Source organism: Clarias gariepinus, chromosome 12 (assembly GCF_024256425.1).
Source record: "Clarias gariepinus isolate MV-2021 ecotype Netherlands chromosome 12, CGAR_prim_01v2, whole genome shotgun sequence".
In the NCBI taxonomy this organism is placed as follows: domain Eukaryota; kingdom Metazoa; phylum Chordata; class Actinopteri; order Siluriformes; family Clariidae; genus Clarias; species Clarias gariepinus.
In genome coordinates this window covers 27,030,088-27,046,959 of record NC_071111.1, presented here as the reverse complement: position 1 = coordinate 27,046,959, position 16,872 = coordinate 27,030,088, and the positions used below count along the sequence as shown (strand labels likewise).

General features: G+C 38.4%; 1 protein-coding gene across 1 annotated transcript in view; it reads right to left on the bottom strand.

Annotated features, from left to right (window-relative positions):
- LOC128533817 (NACHT, LRR and PYD domains-containing protein 12-like) overlaps nt 1–1,127 on the bottom strand; it is a 75,917-nt gene extending 74,790 nt beyond the window's left edge. Inside the window, exon 1 of the mRNA XM_053508077.1 lies at nt 1,063–1,127. Within this exon, the coding sequence (XP_053364052.1) occupies nt 1,063–1,112 (50 nt within the window). The 5' untranslated portion in view covers nt 1,113–1,127. The remainder of the gene's footprint in view (nt 1–1,062) is intronic.
- Nucleotides 1,128–16,872: the final 15,745 nt, after the last annotated feature.

Below are 16,872 nucleotides of genomic sequence, written 5' to 3'. Positions count from 1 at the left end.
TATTTTTGTTAACAACATCGCATGCTAATTTCGTCACTGTCACTGCTGATTAATATCCGTGACGTCTCGTCATCATCTCGTCTTAGTCAAAGAAAATAGCACGTCAACCAATATGTTTCGCCATTATTTTCGTTGATGAAATTAACGCTACTCCATATAGTCCTGATCTGACTTTCACCTGTTTGGACCCCTGAAAACAGCCCTATCGTTTTTATTAAGATTGCGGTGCATTCGTGGCAGTTAAGGCTAAAAAAGATTTTAATAGGGGAGTAAAAAACCTTAGACAGATGGATAAAATGCACTGAAAAAAGGAGATTATGTCAAAAAAGTATTTGTCTTTCCTAAAAATTGATCAATAAAAATTCTACAACCAAAATGTGGATATTTGTGTGTGTGTGTGTGTGTGTGTGTGTGTTTGAGAGAAAGAGAGATAGAAGTGTGCACGATCAGCTGTGAGCGGTTTTATAGATATCCTCCAATTTGAATGTGGGTTTATGTATTTATGCATTGTTGTACAAGTCATGATAAATAAAGGGATTTCTTCCCTATTAGATTAAGTTAGTTAGGGTATTTAATCCTTTGTTCATTCAGTGTTTCCCAATTTGGGACGGCGTATTCTATAACCATCTTCCCAGATTAACTCTTTGTAGTTAGAGTAACTCCTACTACTACATCTAGCGAGATTTCCTGGTTGAATATTGATTTAACTCTAGAACATTCTTTTGGTTTGGTGTCCTATCAGTGTCTAAATTAAGATAATCTGTGATGACAGAACAAACAGTGAGCAAAAACGTTCTTGGACAAATAATCCATACTTAGAAACATAATTTATCTACATCCCTAAACACTATGTCCAACCAAGTGGCATTTATTTTAAAGTTACCACAAAGACATTTTAAAGAAAAAATATCTTACAAAGACAAAAAATATTTGGACACTTAATAGTGTCTTCATTAAAGATAACAGATATGTTGTTTTAGTATTTAGTTTACCATGTTTATCTGGATGAATTTCCCTTTAACTGTGACTTCAGCAGTGACATTAACAGTGAGGAGACGTTACCTGTGTAGAGGTGAGGAGTCTCCAGCATTAAACCCTGTAGGACGATCCATAGACCAATCACTTTTCATGGAGATACAGCTGGGTGCTGCTGATTCTGGTCTCTCTCCCTGGAGTTTACTGCACAACATTACAGACAGTCCTTTAGTTATTTATATACACTCTTTACTGTTTTAAACTGTTAGCTTTACTGTTAGCTCTTTACTGTTTTAAACTGTTAACTCATAAATATTTAGTAAAAAAAAAAAAAAAAGAACTTTAAAACTTTAGTCAATGTATTCCTTTCATATGTTCTCAATAAATATTCTATATGGAAATTGTAACATGCAACATTGTAATTCATTTACATTTAGGCATTTGGCAAACGCTCTTATCCAGAGCGACTTACATTTTTTTATCTCATTACACATCTGAGCAGTTGAGGGTTAAGGGCCTTGCTCAAGGGCCCAACAGTGGCAACTTGGTGGTTGTGGGATTCGAACCTGGGATCTTCCGAACCGTAGTCCAATGCCTTAACCACTGAGCTACCCCTGGCCCTCTCTGGTGAATTCCCCTTCACCAGAAGCAAGAGACCAATACACAAAAGTGAGCCTCATTAAACACCAAGGTTGGAGTGAAAGAACTTAAGTGTCCAGCACCGAGTCCTGTCCTCATGTCCATTGAACACCTTTGTAATGAACTAGCACCTGACTGTACCCAGGCCTCCTCACCCAATATCAGTGCCTGACCTCACTAATGCTCTTGTCGATAAATGAGCACAAATCCCCACAGATACACACCAAACCCTAGTGAAACATTTTAATACAAAAGTAGAGAGCAAAGGTTTTGAACAAAGCATAGCCAAAAGGGACATTGACATGGTATATACAGTTAAACCAGCAGTGCAGTCCCTGTGTTTTATTTATTTGTCTATTTTTGATGATGGCTGTATCACTTCATCTGCCTCTCTTCTTAGCGTCATGCATCCATCAACTTTGTGTTGTCAGGGTAAATCTGGACTCATTAGATCGCATTACCTTTTTCCAATGCTCCACAATCCATTTTTTTATGCTCTCTAGCAAACTGAAACCTTTTTATAGACTAGCCTCACTAAGAAGTGGTTTTCTTAAGGTTACACAGATGTTTAGTCCCAATCTTCTGAGAAATGCTCTTACTTGCACTTGTAAACATTAACACTTGATTTATTTTTTTTTGCGATTTTATGCGACCAAATGTTTAGGTTTTACTGTTAACAGTAATTATCCAATGGAGAGCTCTTAACGTAGTTAAATATCTAAGTGGTGATTTTTTTGTGTATATGTGTGTATGTAATATCGCAGAGCGCGTGCGAGAGAGCAGAAGTTAGGTAGCTTTTTTCTTTGGCGAATTAGACTCGGACGTAGACAAGATGAACTTGTGAAAATATGCACAGATATTCTCTACTCTGCCCCCTTTTTAAGCATGCAGCATCACTGGCGCACCTTACATAGGGTGCGCAATGTGTTAGTGCCAAAAGCGCATGCACTGAGTAGCCCACTGTCAATATAGACTTGAACCAAGCAGAACTATAAGGCCATGTCCACACGTAGCCGGATATTTTTAAAAAGATTTTTCTTCTTCGTTTTTAAAAGTAATTCTGTCCACACGAACTACGTTTTAAAAATATCTTTGTCCACATGAAAACGCAAAACGCCCTGTTAAGTGCTGTTAGGAGCCTTCTTAATCAACAGAGAGCCAATCAGAAGCCTAGACCCTGAAGCATTACCTGTTGCGCTTTGTAGAAATCCGACTTGTCTTATCCAAAACCGCCATGGCAGTACTTCATTTACATGTCTTTTCTTAATGTTTTGATTGTTTTTATAAACAAAAATATGATTAATATATATATACGAGTATATGTGATGGTAATATCAATAATGTTAGCTGGAACGGGTTATCTGAATTTACATTATTTTCTTATTTTGCAATATGAAATTTATGCCTTAAGAACTTGTCTCTGGAATAAATTTAACGTGTGCGGAGTAGGGTTGGGAGACGGTGACAAATTTGGCATTGTACGATGTCTAATGTAAAACATCGCAATGGACGATGGCGGCGTCATCGTAGGCGGAGGGGGGGTTAGTTGTTAAATAATTAATTCATAACGAATTTATTAATTATAGCCTACCGTTTCCACTACCTGACCCGCATGGTCTTTGTTTTACCCATAACCAAACCATAAATAAATAAAGATAAGTTACACACAAATTACCACTTGTCTTTTCCACGGGACTCTGGCATGAACAGGCACAGTGATCTGTGTCGTTATCATGGCGTCGACAAACTTGGTTGGTAAAAAAGGTGCAAATTCAGCTATCTGGCAATACTTTGGCTTTAGACTGAATAAAAGAGGACAGCCATGAAATACGTCTGAAGTGGTGTGTAGGATTTGCGGTAAAGTTGTCCGCACAAAAAATGCGCAGACGAAATTTACAAATTTCACAAATATTCGTGCATATGTGCCACCAGTGCTCCATCTAAACGTGTGTTCAGCACAGCGGGTAATGTTGTTACTCTACTTCGCAGCTTATAAAAGCAAGAAAAGGTAAACATGTTAGTCTTTCCGTCCAGAAACCTTCATATTTAAACTTGTTTTTTGTTTCAAGCTCTGTTCGTTATGGTAAAACCATGAAAAAGCCATATTTGGTGTAGTTTATTTAATCTAATTTAATTAAAATTCTTTCGATTTTTTTCTGCTGTTTTTGTATGCCCAGTGTTGCAAACTTAGCGACTTTGTCGCTATATTTAGCGACTTTTCAAATCCCTCTAGCGACAATTTTTTTAAAAAGCGACTAGCGACAAATCTGGCGACTTTTTCTTGTGTTACTGGAGACTTTTGGAGACTCTGATGTGTCTGTACTGACTCTTCTCAACTTGCCACAGACTGCCATTTATGGTAAAAAAAAAAAAAAAAGACTCTTCAAAAAAAGCTGAAGCCACCATGGCATTAGTTATCGCTGAACACTGTTCTATGCTGGCATGTGATCACGTTGGAGAAGCAGGTAAAACTGCTTTTTCACTGTGCAGCGTGCATTATGCAAATTACGTGATGACGTCATCTAGCGACTTCTACGACAGCCAATAGCTACTTTCCTTACTGACGAGTTGGCAACACTGTGTATGCCTCATTTATTAATGTAAACAAATGTGTAATTCGTTTGGAGTTCACTGTAATTTGTATTGTGATCGCTAACAACCTCCTTGTTACTATTTTCTCATAATAATAATAATCATAAAATAAGTAAAGATGCGGGAATTGAAAGCATGCATTTCATTTGGCCATAGTGTGATTAAGTGTGTGTTTTTCATGAGCTGGTTACTGCTGGGGCGGGGCGGAGGATCAGCATCGTGATGTCTATCGGCCATCGGCGATGGGCGATGGCATCGTCTATCGACCCAACCCTAATAGACAGTGATATCAATGTGAGTAAAGTAGCCTGCTGAAGTTTTACTACAGTAAGAAGAAAACAAAATTAGCGCAGAATTTATAAAAATAATCATAATGTTCCCTTACTATTTTCATGTTATGTTATTCCTTTCAGTGTAAGGGTCAAAGAATTTTATAGCAGTGCTGTTATTATGAGGGTTAACATTCACAAACATGCCACAACATTTAAAACAAACCCAAAGTGGATTAAGTGATAAACAAACTAACAGACAAAGGTGCACCGGGGGCGGGGTTTTGACTAGCAACCATCATGCTTTGCGGGAGGGGTTGTTGTGTTTTCACCCTGTTGGGGAAAGGTGTTTGGGTTTGTGGCTTCGGCCAGATTGGGTGTGGGTAAGGTGTGTGTGTTTTAGTGACTGTTGGTTTCGTGTGTGACTTGTTGAATATGCTGTTCATGCTATTTCTTAATTATTTAAGATTCGTTCTTATTGCTTAATAAATTACTCCCAGCTATTTGCATTGGGCAGCAAGGAAGCTTACTCGTCTCTCCAAGTTCCTTCTTAGTGATAAAAAAAACCGCAACATTGGTGTCAGAAGTGGGAGGGAGAGTAACGGGTTAGAGCGGACATCCGGAGAATTCAAGCAGGCCGCCGAGTAGCAGAACAGTTGAGGAGTAGGAAAACCCTCGCTGACGGGGCCAGCGCGAGCAAAGAGCGGCGAGCGGAGCAGCGCGTTTAAGATTCCGGCAACGGACATCGGGGGGGATTCCTACGGTGACGCAGCGCAGGCACCGGAGCAAGCTTCAGCCGGCGAGGCGACCTGCAGCTGCGCCTGCTTTCCTACAACGGCGCCGTCGAACCCCACACGTTACTCGCCCAAGTGGAGCTAGCCGCCGATAAGTTACACACAAATTACCACCTGTCAATCACTTTTTCAACTTTTTTTCAACAAGTTCCTTCTTAGCGGTGAAAAACAGAACACTATATTTACAAAATATATACAAATATACACGTGTGTGTAAGCGTATGAAATAAATGTCCAATGTCTGGATTATTGCAAGGAGCGCGCGCGCGTGTGTGTGTGTATTGAATCGGTTTCATCGGCGGTAATGAAGCGCTCCTGGACCACAACAACAGAGCAAGAGACAACGGAGCAAGAGGGTAGTGAAAATGTCCAGCAAGGATTAATAATTAAAAAAAACGGTAAATCCAATTGATCGTTTGTCTCCACTCTCTCTCTTTCTCTCTCTCTCTTGTAAAAGTACAACCTGTTTTCTTCTCTTAGTGATGGGTCGTTCATAAACGATTCGTTCTTTTCGAAAGAATCTTTAACATGACTCAGATGAACGAGTAGTCTCGGAGATTGATTCGTTCATTTTCTATTGGGCGCGCATGCGCAAAGCATCGCAAATCCTCCGTATGTTATATACAGGAAACAGAAATGAGTAATTACCTTTAAGTCTTTGGTCCTGAATCGTTCGTTCTTTTGCCACGTGACTCCCATAGACGCTATGCGGTGTAATAGATTCAAGAGAACGAACTACTCAGACTGGAAGATATGATGGTGAGCTACTCATTCTGTTTATTATTATATGGCCTTAGCTGCACTGTAATATTTTCATAACTGGAACTATAGACAAAATTTGTGTATGTAGACATATTCTGATCAAAAGAACAAAATGAACTAAATGACTAGTCACTAAAATGATTCAAACTTCCCATCACTACTTCTCATTTCTACACCCCTCTCGCTTTTTCGCGGTAGCGCTTTAAAGGCAGACCAGGTGACCTCCTGCGTCACCGCCGACCTCTCGCTACCTGTGCGTGCATTCTCGCGAGAGTACCTTCCGGGACCACTACCAATTGTCCGGAGTAAAACAAAAAAACAGAAAGGACACTTTTAAGGGGCACAGCTGCCTTTCCCTTATCAGCGTAAGCTGTTTTTCCCCCTATAAAAAGCTTTTTTTGTGGCTGCGCTACAATTTGACAACTTTACAAATGTGTCAATATGATACCGAATGGTTTATCCATATACATTTCCGATATGCATGTTTTTTTTTTTTAAGTTTGAAGTTCATTCTGACAGCAGGCTAACAGCCAGCACTCAAACACATCCCATCGCTTCTCATTCATCAAATGGAGATGAAACAGAACATGCGTTCAGCACCAGGGTCAGATCCTCAATGCACTCAGAGAGAATGCACTTTAAAGGGCCTCCAGAGCTTCAGTCAGGTAAATAGTGTGTGGTTTTCAGACTCATGGTTTTTTCTTGTCTCCTACAGATTTCAAGAGAGCTCCAGGGAGCATTTCTTAGACGAGCCACCAGCTAAGAAGTGACCCTTGCCTTCCTCCGGTGGTCGCTCCAGCTTCCTTGCCTCTGGCTGCTACTGCTCGAGTGCTTCATGTGGCCACTTCCAACAAGAGAGACACCACACCTGCACCATCTGCACCTGCCTGTGCTTAGATATGTACATCTTACACTATGGCACACAACCTTATATTCCCTTTTTTTAAACTATCACAGACTGTAAATAAAAAACCACTAGTGTTCCTCCACTACTTTGTCCTAAGACCTTTCCTGTGAAGAGCTCCTACATCCATGGTTGCAGACGAAAAGAGATTTTTAGGCTTACACATGATTTGCACAGCAAATGTGTTACTTGGCTAGAACCTGACCAGTATCTTTTTACAAATGTATTTGGGTCTCAGACTGACATTAGGTAACATGGGAAACATGTATTTTTTATTGATTTGAAACTTACACTTTCACATGGTGCAACTCTAAAAGATTCTCATGTCATGCTATCTTTTAAGGGCCTAAGTAAGGCCTAAATGAGTGGTTATTCAACCTGCAGTGACGTACCGTAACATACAGCAATCCAAAAAAGTATTTGGACACTTACGAACAATATGACAAATAAAGTAGCATTTATTTTAAAGATACAGCAAACATGCTTTTTAAGCAAATATTTCTCAAAAATAAATAAAGTAGAATATTATTATTATTTAAATAAGGTAGAATATAAGTATTTGGACACTTAAAAGTGGCAGTTATGATGTTTTAGTATTTAGATTGCCATCCTGTTTATCTACAGAAATTTCCTTTTAACTTTGGTCGCTCTCCCTGGAGTTTACTGCACAACATTATTTTAGCTTGTTAATTTAATAAGAGCTAAAATTTTACTTGCAATGAACAAAATCAATTTCATGGTGATCCTTATTTTGTCCATAATAGTGAAACTTTACTATTTACACTGTTACATTACTTCTTTCATATGTACTCCTATTAATATTTAATGACTGAAATACCTAGATATGGCAGGTTACCTTTTTTTATCAGTGTCAAGATCAGGATTTTCCATCTTTGAACATCGGTATCCACAAAGTCGCAGTTGAGTTCTGAAGAATCACACTCCTGGAAAGCAAAAACACAAATATGTACTGTAGTTAAACTTCCACACAATAACTTTCACATTTTTGCCCTAAAGAACATTCTTGGGTTAAAAAAAAAATCTGTGTCACAAAAATGAGTAATCAGCTACAGCACATCTCACCACTGTCTTAGCGCTCTCATACATGTCCTGCACTACTCTAACATACTTCTCTGCCACTCCAGACTTCCTCATACAATTCCACAGCTCCTCTCTTGCACAATGCAACACAATGCAACTCACAATTACCTTCTCTCTACTTCTCCGCCAGCATCCTCAAAGCAAATACTGCATCTGATGTACTCTTTCCAGGCATGAAACCATATTGCTGCTCACAAATGCTCACCTCTGCCCTTAACCTAGCTTCCACTACTCTTTTCCACAGCTTCATTGTATGGCTCATCAGCTTTATTTCTCTGTAGTTATTAATATTAGTTATATCTCCCTTGTTCTTAAAGATCGGTTCTCCTCTATTTCTCCATTCCTCCTACTCTCCAAGATCTTGTTAAACAGAGTAGTCATAAACCCTACTGCTACCCTCCTAAGCACTTCCATACCTCCACAGGTATGTCATCAGGACCAACTGCCTTTCTACTCTTCATTCTCTTTCATTGTCATCTCTTTCATTGTCATCTCTTTCATTGTCATCTCTTTCATCAATTTTTCAAAACACTCCTTCCATCTTTCCATCACCCTCCTGGCACCTGTGAGTCCATTTCCATCCTCATCTTTAATCCATTTTTAATCACAACTCTATCTCTCTGCCTTGCCAACATGTACAGACATACAAATCCTCATATGCTCTTTGTTTAGCCTTTGCCACCTCTACCTTCAACTTACGCTGCCTCTCCCTGTACTTCTGTCTACTCTCTTCAGTCCTCTCGGTGTCCCACTTCTTCTCTGTATCCACTCCTGGACTTCTTTCAAGTCTCCTTGTCCACTTTCCCTTTTCCTGATGATACGTCAAGTACCCTCCTACCTGTCTTCCTGATCACATTAGCTGTAGTTGTTCAGTCAACAGAAAGCACCCCCTGACCACCCAGAGCTCAACTCCTCCCTGAAAACTACACATCATTCTTCCTTTTTCAACTTCCACCACCTTGTCCTCTGCTCTGCCTTTGTTCTCTTCATCTTCCTTATCACCTGGTCAATATACACACCACCATCCTGTGTTGTCTGGCTACACACTCCCCTACCAACACTTTGCAGTCACTGATCTCTTACAGATCACAACGTAAACACATGATGTAGTCCACCTGAGTGCTTCTGCCTCCTCTCTCCGCTGTCACCCTACAGTATGTACCTATATGCCTCTTCTGAAAGAATATACACTGACATTTAAATTTAGTAATTAATACGTATGTGTTGTTTGATCTTGCCTAAACTGTGCCAAAAACACAACAAATAATGTCCTGCTCTATGATGGTCTCACACTTTTTATGCCAGCTATGCCTTGCTGAAGATAGGAAGTACGTAACAAACCTAACCTTACTTACACTAGTAAATCAATCACACATAAAATCAATTTCATTGAAAAAGAATGAGATTTAAAAATAAAGAAATATTATGCTAAATTGCACTAAAAACACAATGTCATGCCTTTATCCCATAGGATTCTAATCAGTCACTACTGATACAGAGTTCTTATGACTAATCATAATAAAGATGGAAGGATTGTTTTAACATCACATAAGCTTGCATTTTTCTCTCCTTCAGCGTCTCCCAAGGGCCTCATGAACAAATTTTTTTCAAGCATTGATTGAAAAATGTTTTTTCTACCCCACACACTTTTATTTTGTGTTTACGTGTGTGTGTGTGTGTGTGTGTGTGTGTGTGTGTAAAAGGCATCCTTTTCAGTGCACATTTATTGTTTATTATACCACCTGTGTGTGTGCGTGTTTAAAGCAAAAACAAGTGTTATTAGAGAGAGTAAAGATCTATTTTCTCTCTCGTTGTGTCAGTCTGCACTTTGTGTATGTGTGTGTGTCTGTGTGTGTGTGCATGTCATTGGACGGCATGCCCCTCACCCTCCTCTTGCCCTCACACACACACGCACAAATACACACACACCCCTTCTCCTCTTGCCTTCACACACACACACACACACACACGCACAAATACACACACACCCCTTCTCCTCTTGCCTTCACACACACACACACACACACTCTCTCCCTCACTAACATAAACACGGCTCTGCTGCGATTCTTTTTTATAAGGTAAAGTGAAAGTTAATTTGTTTTATTTTTACTTCATATTTTGTACTCATTTTTTTATGTATTTATTTTTTTAGGGCTGTGGAATGAATAATTTGAGTTTCCATTATTTCTTATGAGGAAGTGTTTTGATATACGAACCTGCTTTTCGGAATCGCAATCCAAGGTTCCACTGTATTTCTATATTGTATGGGAAAATGTATTATGTTATTAAAATAACTTTCAGGTCATGTTACCTCCCACTTACTTACTTTTTTCTTCTCTATTTCGCTTATCCTATAAATGATTAGCCTATCCGATACGACCCCAGGCATAAGGCAGGGTACACCCTGGACAGGATGCCAATCCATTACAGGGCACACACACACACACACTAACTCTTACACTACGGGCCATTTAAAAACGGCCATTACCCTTTCCACATGACTTTGGACTGTGGAAGGAAACAGGAGTAACCCAGAGGAACCCCAATAAGCACGGGAAGTATATGCACATTCCTCTCTTACTGGTGGTGCGAGATCACATCCATCATGTGAACTATCGGTTGAAAATCAGTTAAAAAGTATGTAGCTAAATGTCCTATAGAGGACAAAAGCATTTATATTCAATGCTATTTATCATTTATAATTTTTTTTTTAATGTGTGTCTACATGTCCTGCAGACACACCTGTTTTTATTGAATATTATTTTGCATATTTTCAGTAACTGTTCAGTCATGTGATCTATTAGTTCAAAGGTAATTCTAAAATGTAGTACATTGGATATCAGGCCTTTGCATATTTTTAATTAATAGTTTGTAATAGAAGTAAAAGTTAATGTCATGTGACCCAGTGGTATAAAATATATTTTAAAATGTGTGGCGGAGCCTCGGAGTGATGGAGAAAATTAAAAGATATTAGTCAGATCTTAGGTTTATATATAAATGCATTAACACTCAGTGTATCTCGAATCTGTGTACCTCAAAACTGCAAATAGCCATTATTTACAATACTGATTAACCTGCTGATTATTTCTTCGATGATCATTATTTTGTCCAAAAATTTCTAAAATATATTGTCACGGCGGGCGCCTGTGATGGGCGTGCACCCAAATCTATCGAGGTAGGGGGCACCCCCTTCTGCAGATATGGAAAGGGACGGGAGAGAAGCCAGAGAAGGAGAGAGTGGCAAGCGAGCGGGGCGATATGACCCACCCCATTGACTTTAAAGAGGAGCCTGGAACTGCGCAAGCTCCCGTGGCACCTTCACTCCCTACTGCGTTAAGGCCCCCAATCCCAGCTGGGAAAACCGTCCAGCCGACGGACGTCAGCGAGAAGAACCGTTGAGGAAACGTGCAGGAGCGCTGCCTCCGCGTGCTCTGTTCTGCCAGCTGGACACTGCTCCCAGAACTGCATGTACACTTTTTTACATCCTTTCCTTCCCTTTCGTTCTATTCTCCCTCCTTTTAACCCTTTCCTTCCCTGTTTATCCTAAATAAAATAACATTTTTCCCATAAGACCTCGCCACGTGTCCGTGCTTTATGGTGCCCAAAGTTCAGTTTAAAGTAACAAAAAAAATTAAAATGCAGAAACTGAGACATTTAAAAACTGAAACTAGAAAACATTCATATATTGAATATTAACATTCATATATAAAATAATGTTTAAAACAGTAAACCATGAAAACAGTTTCTACCTAATTTCTAACATACATATACTTTTATTTCAATAACATCCAGGTCATGTAAGATATTGCTTTAAAATGTACTGTTGATGTGGCTACATGTCCTGCAGAGGGCGTACTTTTACATTAAATATCTCATTTCTTTTCAGGTTTGTTTCTAATTTTAATAAAAACATGATCATTTGTTTTTAACCATAAATGTTGCCGTAAGATTACATAGTATTGTTCCAGAGTTACATTACAGCTAATTTTCATCTTAAGCTTTAATTTTTTTAACTACTGTAAGAAGTGAAACACATTAAAGTATGTCTGGTAGGGCGTTGTTGCTTTTACAGAAACAGATGATGGGCCAAATGCAGAATGACAAAAAGCGCCTGTACAATCTCTATATAGTTATATCGGTTTTATATACTGTAGTAATACCCGACCAAAACCTGTTTCAGTTTGTACCAGGCCACTACGGATTACAGACTTCCTACATCTGAGTTTTACACGAGTTTTATTTACAAAATAATCACATTGTTCTTATATAAAGTCATTAATAATAAATGAATTACTCACCTTTAGTCACCCGGCCCTGTTGTGTTACATTAATATCCCATTTTCTGCTTTAAATGTTGTCTTTTAACCTTTCGAAAACCTCCACAAAATGGAGTCGAGGCTGAAACACTTTCACTTTCACTTTAGGAAAAAAGATGAATTATAGGTGATGAGTCATTCGAGAAGTGGGAGTCGACTCTTTGAATCGGTTCATATTCACATTTCTGACTTCATTAGCTTTAAAACAGTAAGCTTTAAAAATGTAAATTGTTATTAATTACAACCAAAAAGCTACATCTTATTATTTAATGCCTTTTTTTCTGCTAAAATGTTACTGACTTTTAATTTGAAGTTATTAAAATAAATACAAGATTTTAAAATTGCTAAAATTACACTACCCAGATAAAAAGTCATAATTTTAAAAGTTTCAAATTATTGTCCTGCATTAAGCATTAAAAACAATTAAGAAGATTTGAAATTAACTTTTTAACACATTATTAAAACCTGCAAAGACTGTGCTGAACTATCAACTTTGTGGGAAAAAAAAGAACATACAATTGGAGATCACTTAAATACTTGGTGAAGTTGCACAGTAAAAAAAAAAAATCTACAGTTAAAAATTTAACTATATTTACTAGTGAAAGTAAAAGCATGTCCATACACACAAAAGAAAATATTGCTAAAGTCTAGTACAAAAGGCAAGAGGACAGTGTCAGAGGTCAAAGTGGCTTTTATTGTTATTAAATAACTGAATGAAATTAAATAATATTCCTCCAGGACCATGGACACAACAACACAACTAACTGAGACACATACACATATTTAAAATTATACCAAAAGAATCCCAAACTACATAAGGTGCAGAAGTGAAAGTGTGTCAATTAGCACAGTTAAAATTTAATTAAATTAAATTTTATTTGTATAGCGCTTTTAACTATTGTCATTGTCACAACGCAGTCTAGGGTTGAGCCGTACAGCAAAAGATTGGTTCTGGGTTCTATTTTAAACTGTATGGAGAAGGTGGAATATAATGGTGTAATATAACAGGAAGAACTAGAAAGATACGTCAGCTATCAAAAAAGACAAGGTTTGTATTGCTTTACATATACATGCAAATAAAGATACAGACACAACACCAGGATCAGCTTCAGGGTGGACCCAGTGTGTCCACTATTATGTGTGGGCCCATGCACATGCTGAACTTGCAATCATATTAACTAAAAAAGTTCTGTAAATGGTGTAACGATCCCGATTAGTGGACATATTTCACCAGAGGCTTTCTGTGAAAAATAGATAATGGGTTAATGGGAATGTGTACAATGAGCTTCAAGCCACCCTAGCCAGGATCATCATTCACAGATATATTCAATTCAATTCAATTTTATTTATAGCGCTTTTAACAATGGTCATTGTCTCAAAGCAGCTTCACAAAAAATTTAAGAATTTTTTTTTTTTAGAAAAGAAAAGAAAATATTTGGAAGTGTGTATGTGTGAGAAAAATGTGTCTAGATAATAATGAAATGAATGAATGATGAATTAAATGTCTCTGATGAGCAAGCCAAGGGTGACGGTGACGGTGGCAAGGAAAAACTCCCTGAGATGGCAATAGGAAGAAACCTTGTGGGAACCAGACTCAACAGGGAACCCATCCTCATAACAGATAGAAATAACATCATGTGTGTTGTGCAGGTAAAAGTTCAATATAACAGAAGTTGTGTAGATTAACATGAAGTCCAGTTTAGCACAGGGAGTCAGAGGGTGCAGAGGGCAGATGGGGTCTGGATCACTGGAAGCACAGGAGCAGGATGGTAGCTCCAGCCATCATAAAGCAGAATCCAGCTGGAGCTGGTCCTTCTCTAGATGCCTTAGAAACCTCCAGATGCCTCAGGATGGGTAGAAAAATACAGAAAAGATGGAGAGAATTAGCGTAGTTGCCATTCAGGATAGGTGTACTGGAGTATGAGGTTATGGGATGAGTCACGCGTATGCCAGATTAAAGAGATGCGTCTTGAGTCTACTTTTGAATTGGGAAACCGTGTCTGCTCCCCGAACACTGTCTGGAAGGCTATTCCAAAGCTTTGAAGCCAAATATGAAAATGCCCTACCCCCTTTTGTAGATTTTAAAATTCTGGGAATTACCAGAAGTCCGGAGTTTTGTGATCTTAAGGGACGTGGTGGATTATAGCGTATCAGAAGACTGGTTAGGTATGTAAGAGCTAAACCATTTAAGGCCTTGTATGTAAGTAATACTTTTTTGTAATTAATTCTAAATTGAACAGGTAGCCAGTGCAGGGATGATAATATATGACCTTTCTTTAAAACATTTTCAACATTCATACTTTATTTGCAGTGGTAAACCAGATTGAATTTAGACTTCATGCCATTTGGTTAAATTAGAACAAGAGAAAAAGAAAACAGTCAACATCTACATTGATTCCAGATTTTGGGAAACATCAAAGATTTTTAACCTGTCCAGATAAACCCATGACTCATATACATGTAAGGCCACGTAATGACAGTGTTAATATGTGCATGACAAAATGCTCTGTTACTACAGATGATTTACAGGATTTGCAGACACAAGCCATGCCAGAAGAAAGACGGGAGTGGTTAAAAGCAGGTGGCAAATTAAAGAAGGTGATATGGTACAGCCCCAATGATAAACCTTATTTACCATTTTAACCAAACCAGATACTAGTGCAGTAGTAAAAAAGTTGCTTTTTGAGATAATCCTACGGTGGGTATTCCCTGAAAAAAATAGTAGTGACAATAAAACACCTTTTATGAACTCTACACCAAGAGGATATCTGTGAATAGACTTACGACAACATGCCGCATATCATCAAGCTAGTGGAGGTGCAGTAGAGAAAGAAAATAAAACAGTAAAGAAGTTGGCAAAATGTTGTGATAAAATAGGAATGTCATGGACCAAGACACTACCCATAGTGTTAATGTATATGAGAACAAGTGTGCGGGAGAGAGAAAAGATTTTAAATTCTGTTTGGTAGACCATCAGATACTGGAACTCGACTGAAAGCTGTGGCTAAAAATATAACAGTACATTGTAAAGTTGAAATGTTGTTATTGTGCAAAACTCTCGAGTACAGGCCCAAGTGAAGGGGGTCTTGCCACAACTGGCAGAGCGAAAGTTGCATGATCTGAAACGAGGAGACTGGATGGTGGTGAAGGACCTCAGAAGAAAGAACCGGAAGGCCAGGAGGTGATCGGGACCGTTCCAGGTGCTCCTAGTGACACGGACAGCAGTAAAGGTAGCAGAAAGTGTGAAGTGGATCCACTCCAGCCACTGCAAACGTGTTCCAGAACCTGTGAACCTGGGAGAAGAGAACACAGAGGTGCTAACCCCTCCTGCTAGCCCCAACAGACCCACGTCCACAGAACACAGAACCACAACTCTCCTGTCAACTTTATTGAAAAAGAAGCGTTACATCTAATGTGATATTTTTACATAGAAAATGTTGGCAAAGTAAATTACATTTAACTAATGAATATTTTTAAGTGAATTGTAACAATATTTTGTTTTTAAACATAAAACATCTTTAAAGAACTGTTACAAACATATTGCTACAAAATTATGTTACATATTTAAGTAATTTTAAACAGAAATAATGACATATATGACATAATTTTTTATGTATTTATTAATTACATTATGGACACTGCCATAATGCCCTTAAATACAATGTCATTTTAATTGTGAAGCCAACAAAACAGCAACAATATGCACAAGAAAAATAAAAACAGTATAGAAAAAAAAAAAAAAACACTAACCATGAACACAGAATAATCACATGACCCATAAAACCTGCGTCATACAACAGTTAATTTGGGTCCATGAATGTGTTTCAAAGAGCAGCGACCACAACAACGCTGATGTTTCATATATTTCATAACAGAACTGGCAGATTTGATGACTTGTGTCACTCCACTTGTGTCACGTCTGTGTTCACTCAGTCTGTGATTCACTGTGCATGATGAACACACACTTCTCACGTCTCTGAGTTTGTTGAATGTGTTATAACTACATGAATGATGTGTTTATGAGCATGTTCTCCATCACCAACATGGAAACACAGGGACATTAGAGTCTTCATCACACAAAGATGTTCATCACCCAGATGTTCATATATATATTATAGGATTAGTCACACACAGTGCATTTAGTTTGTGTCCCAGGTGCAGTTTGTGTGATTAGTTACAGTGTTTTAGTAAATTTCACAGTCATTTCAGACACACTGCAGTCACATCAAGTCATGTTTTGCTCTGCAGCTTCTCACATACGTACATCTGACCCAAAGACTCAAATCATCAGTGTGCAGTGAAAAGAGACAATCTTCCTCCTCAGGACATTGATGATCAACCTAAAACTTCTGCTTCAGTCTCACTATTAGAGAATGTGTCTTACTGAGGAGCAGGTCATGTGACTCTCAGAGAGATGATCTTACCTCAGTGTCTCCAGTTTACAGTGAGGATTCTCCAGTACAGCACAGAGACACTTCACTCCTGAGTCTCCTACTTTATTCCAGGACAGATCCAGTTCT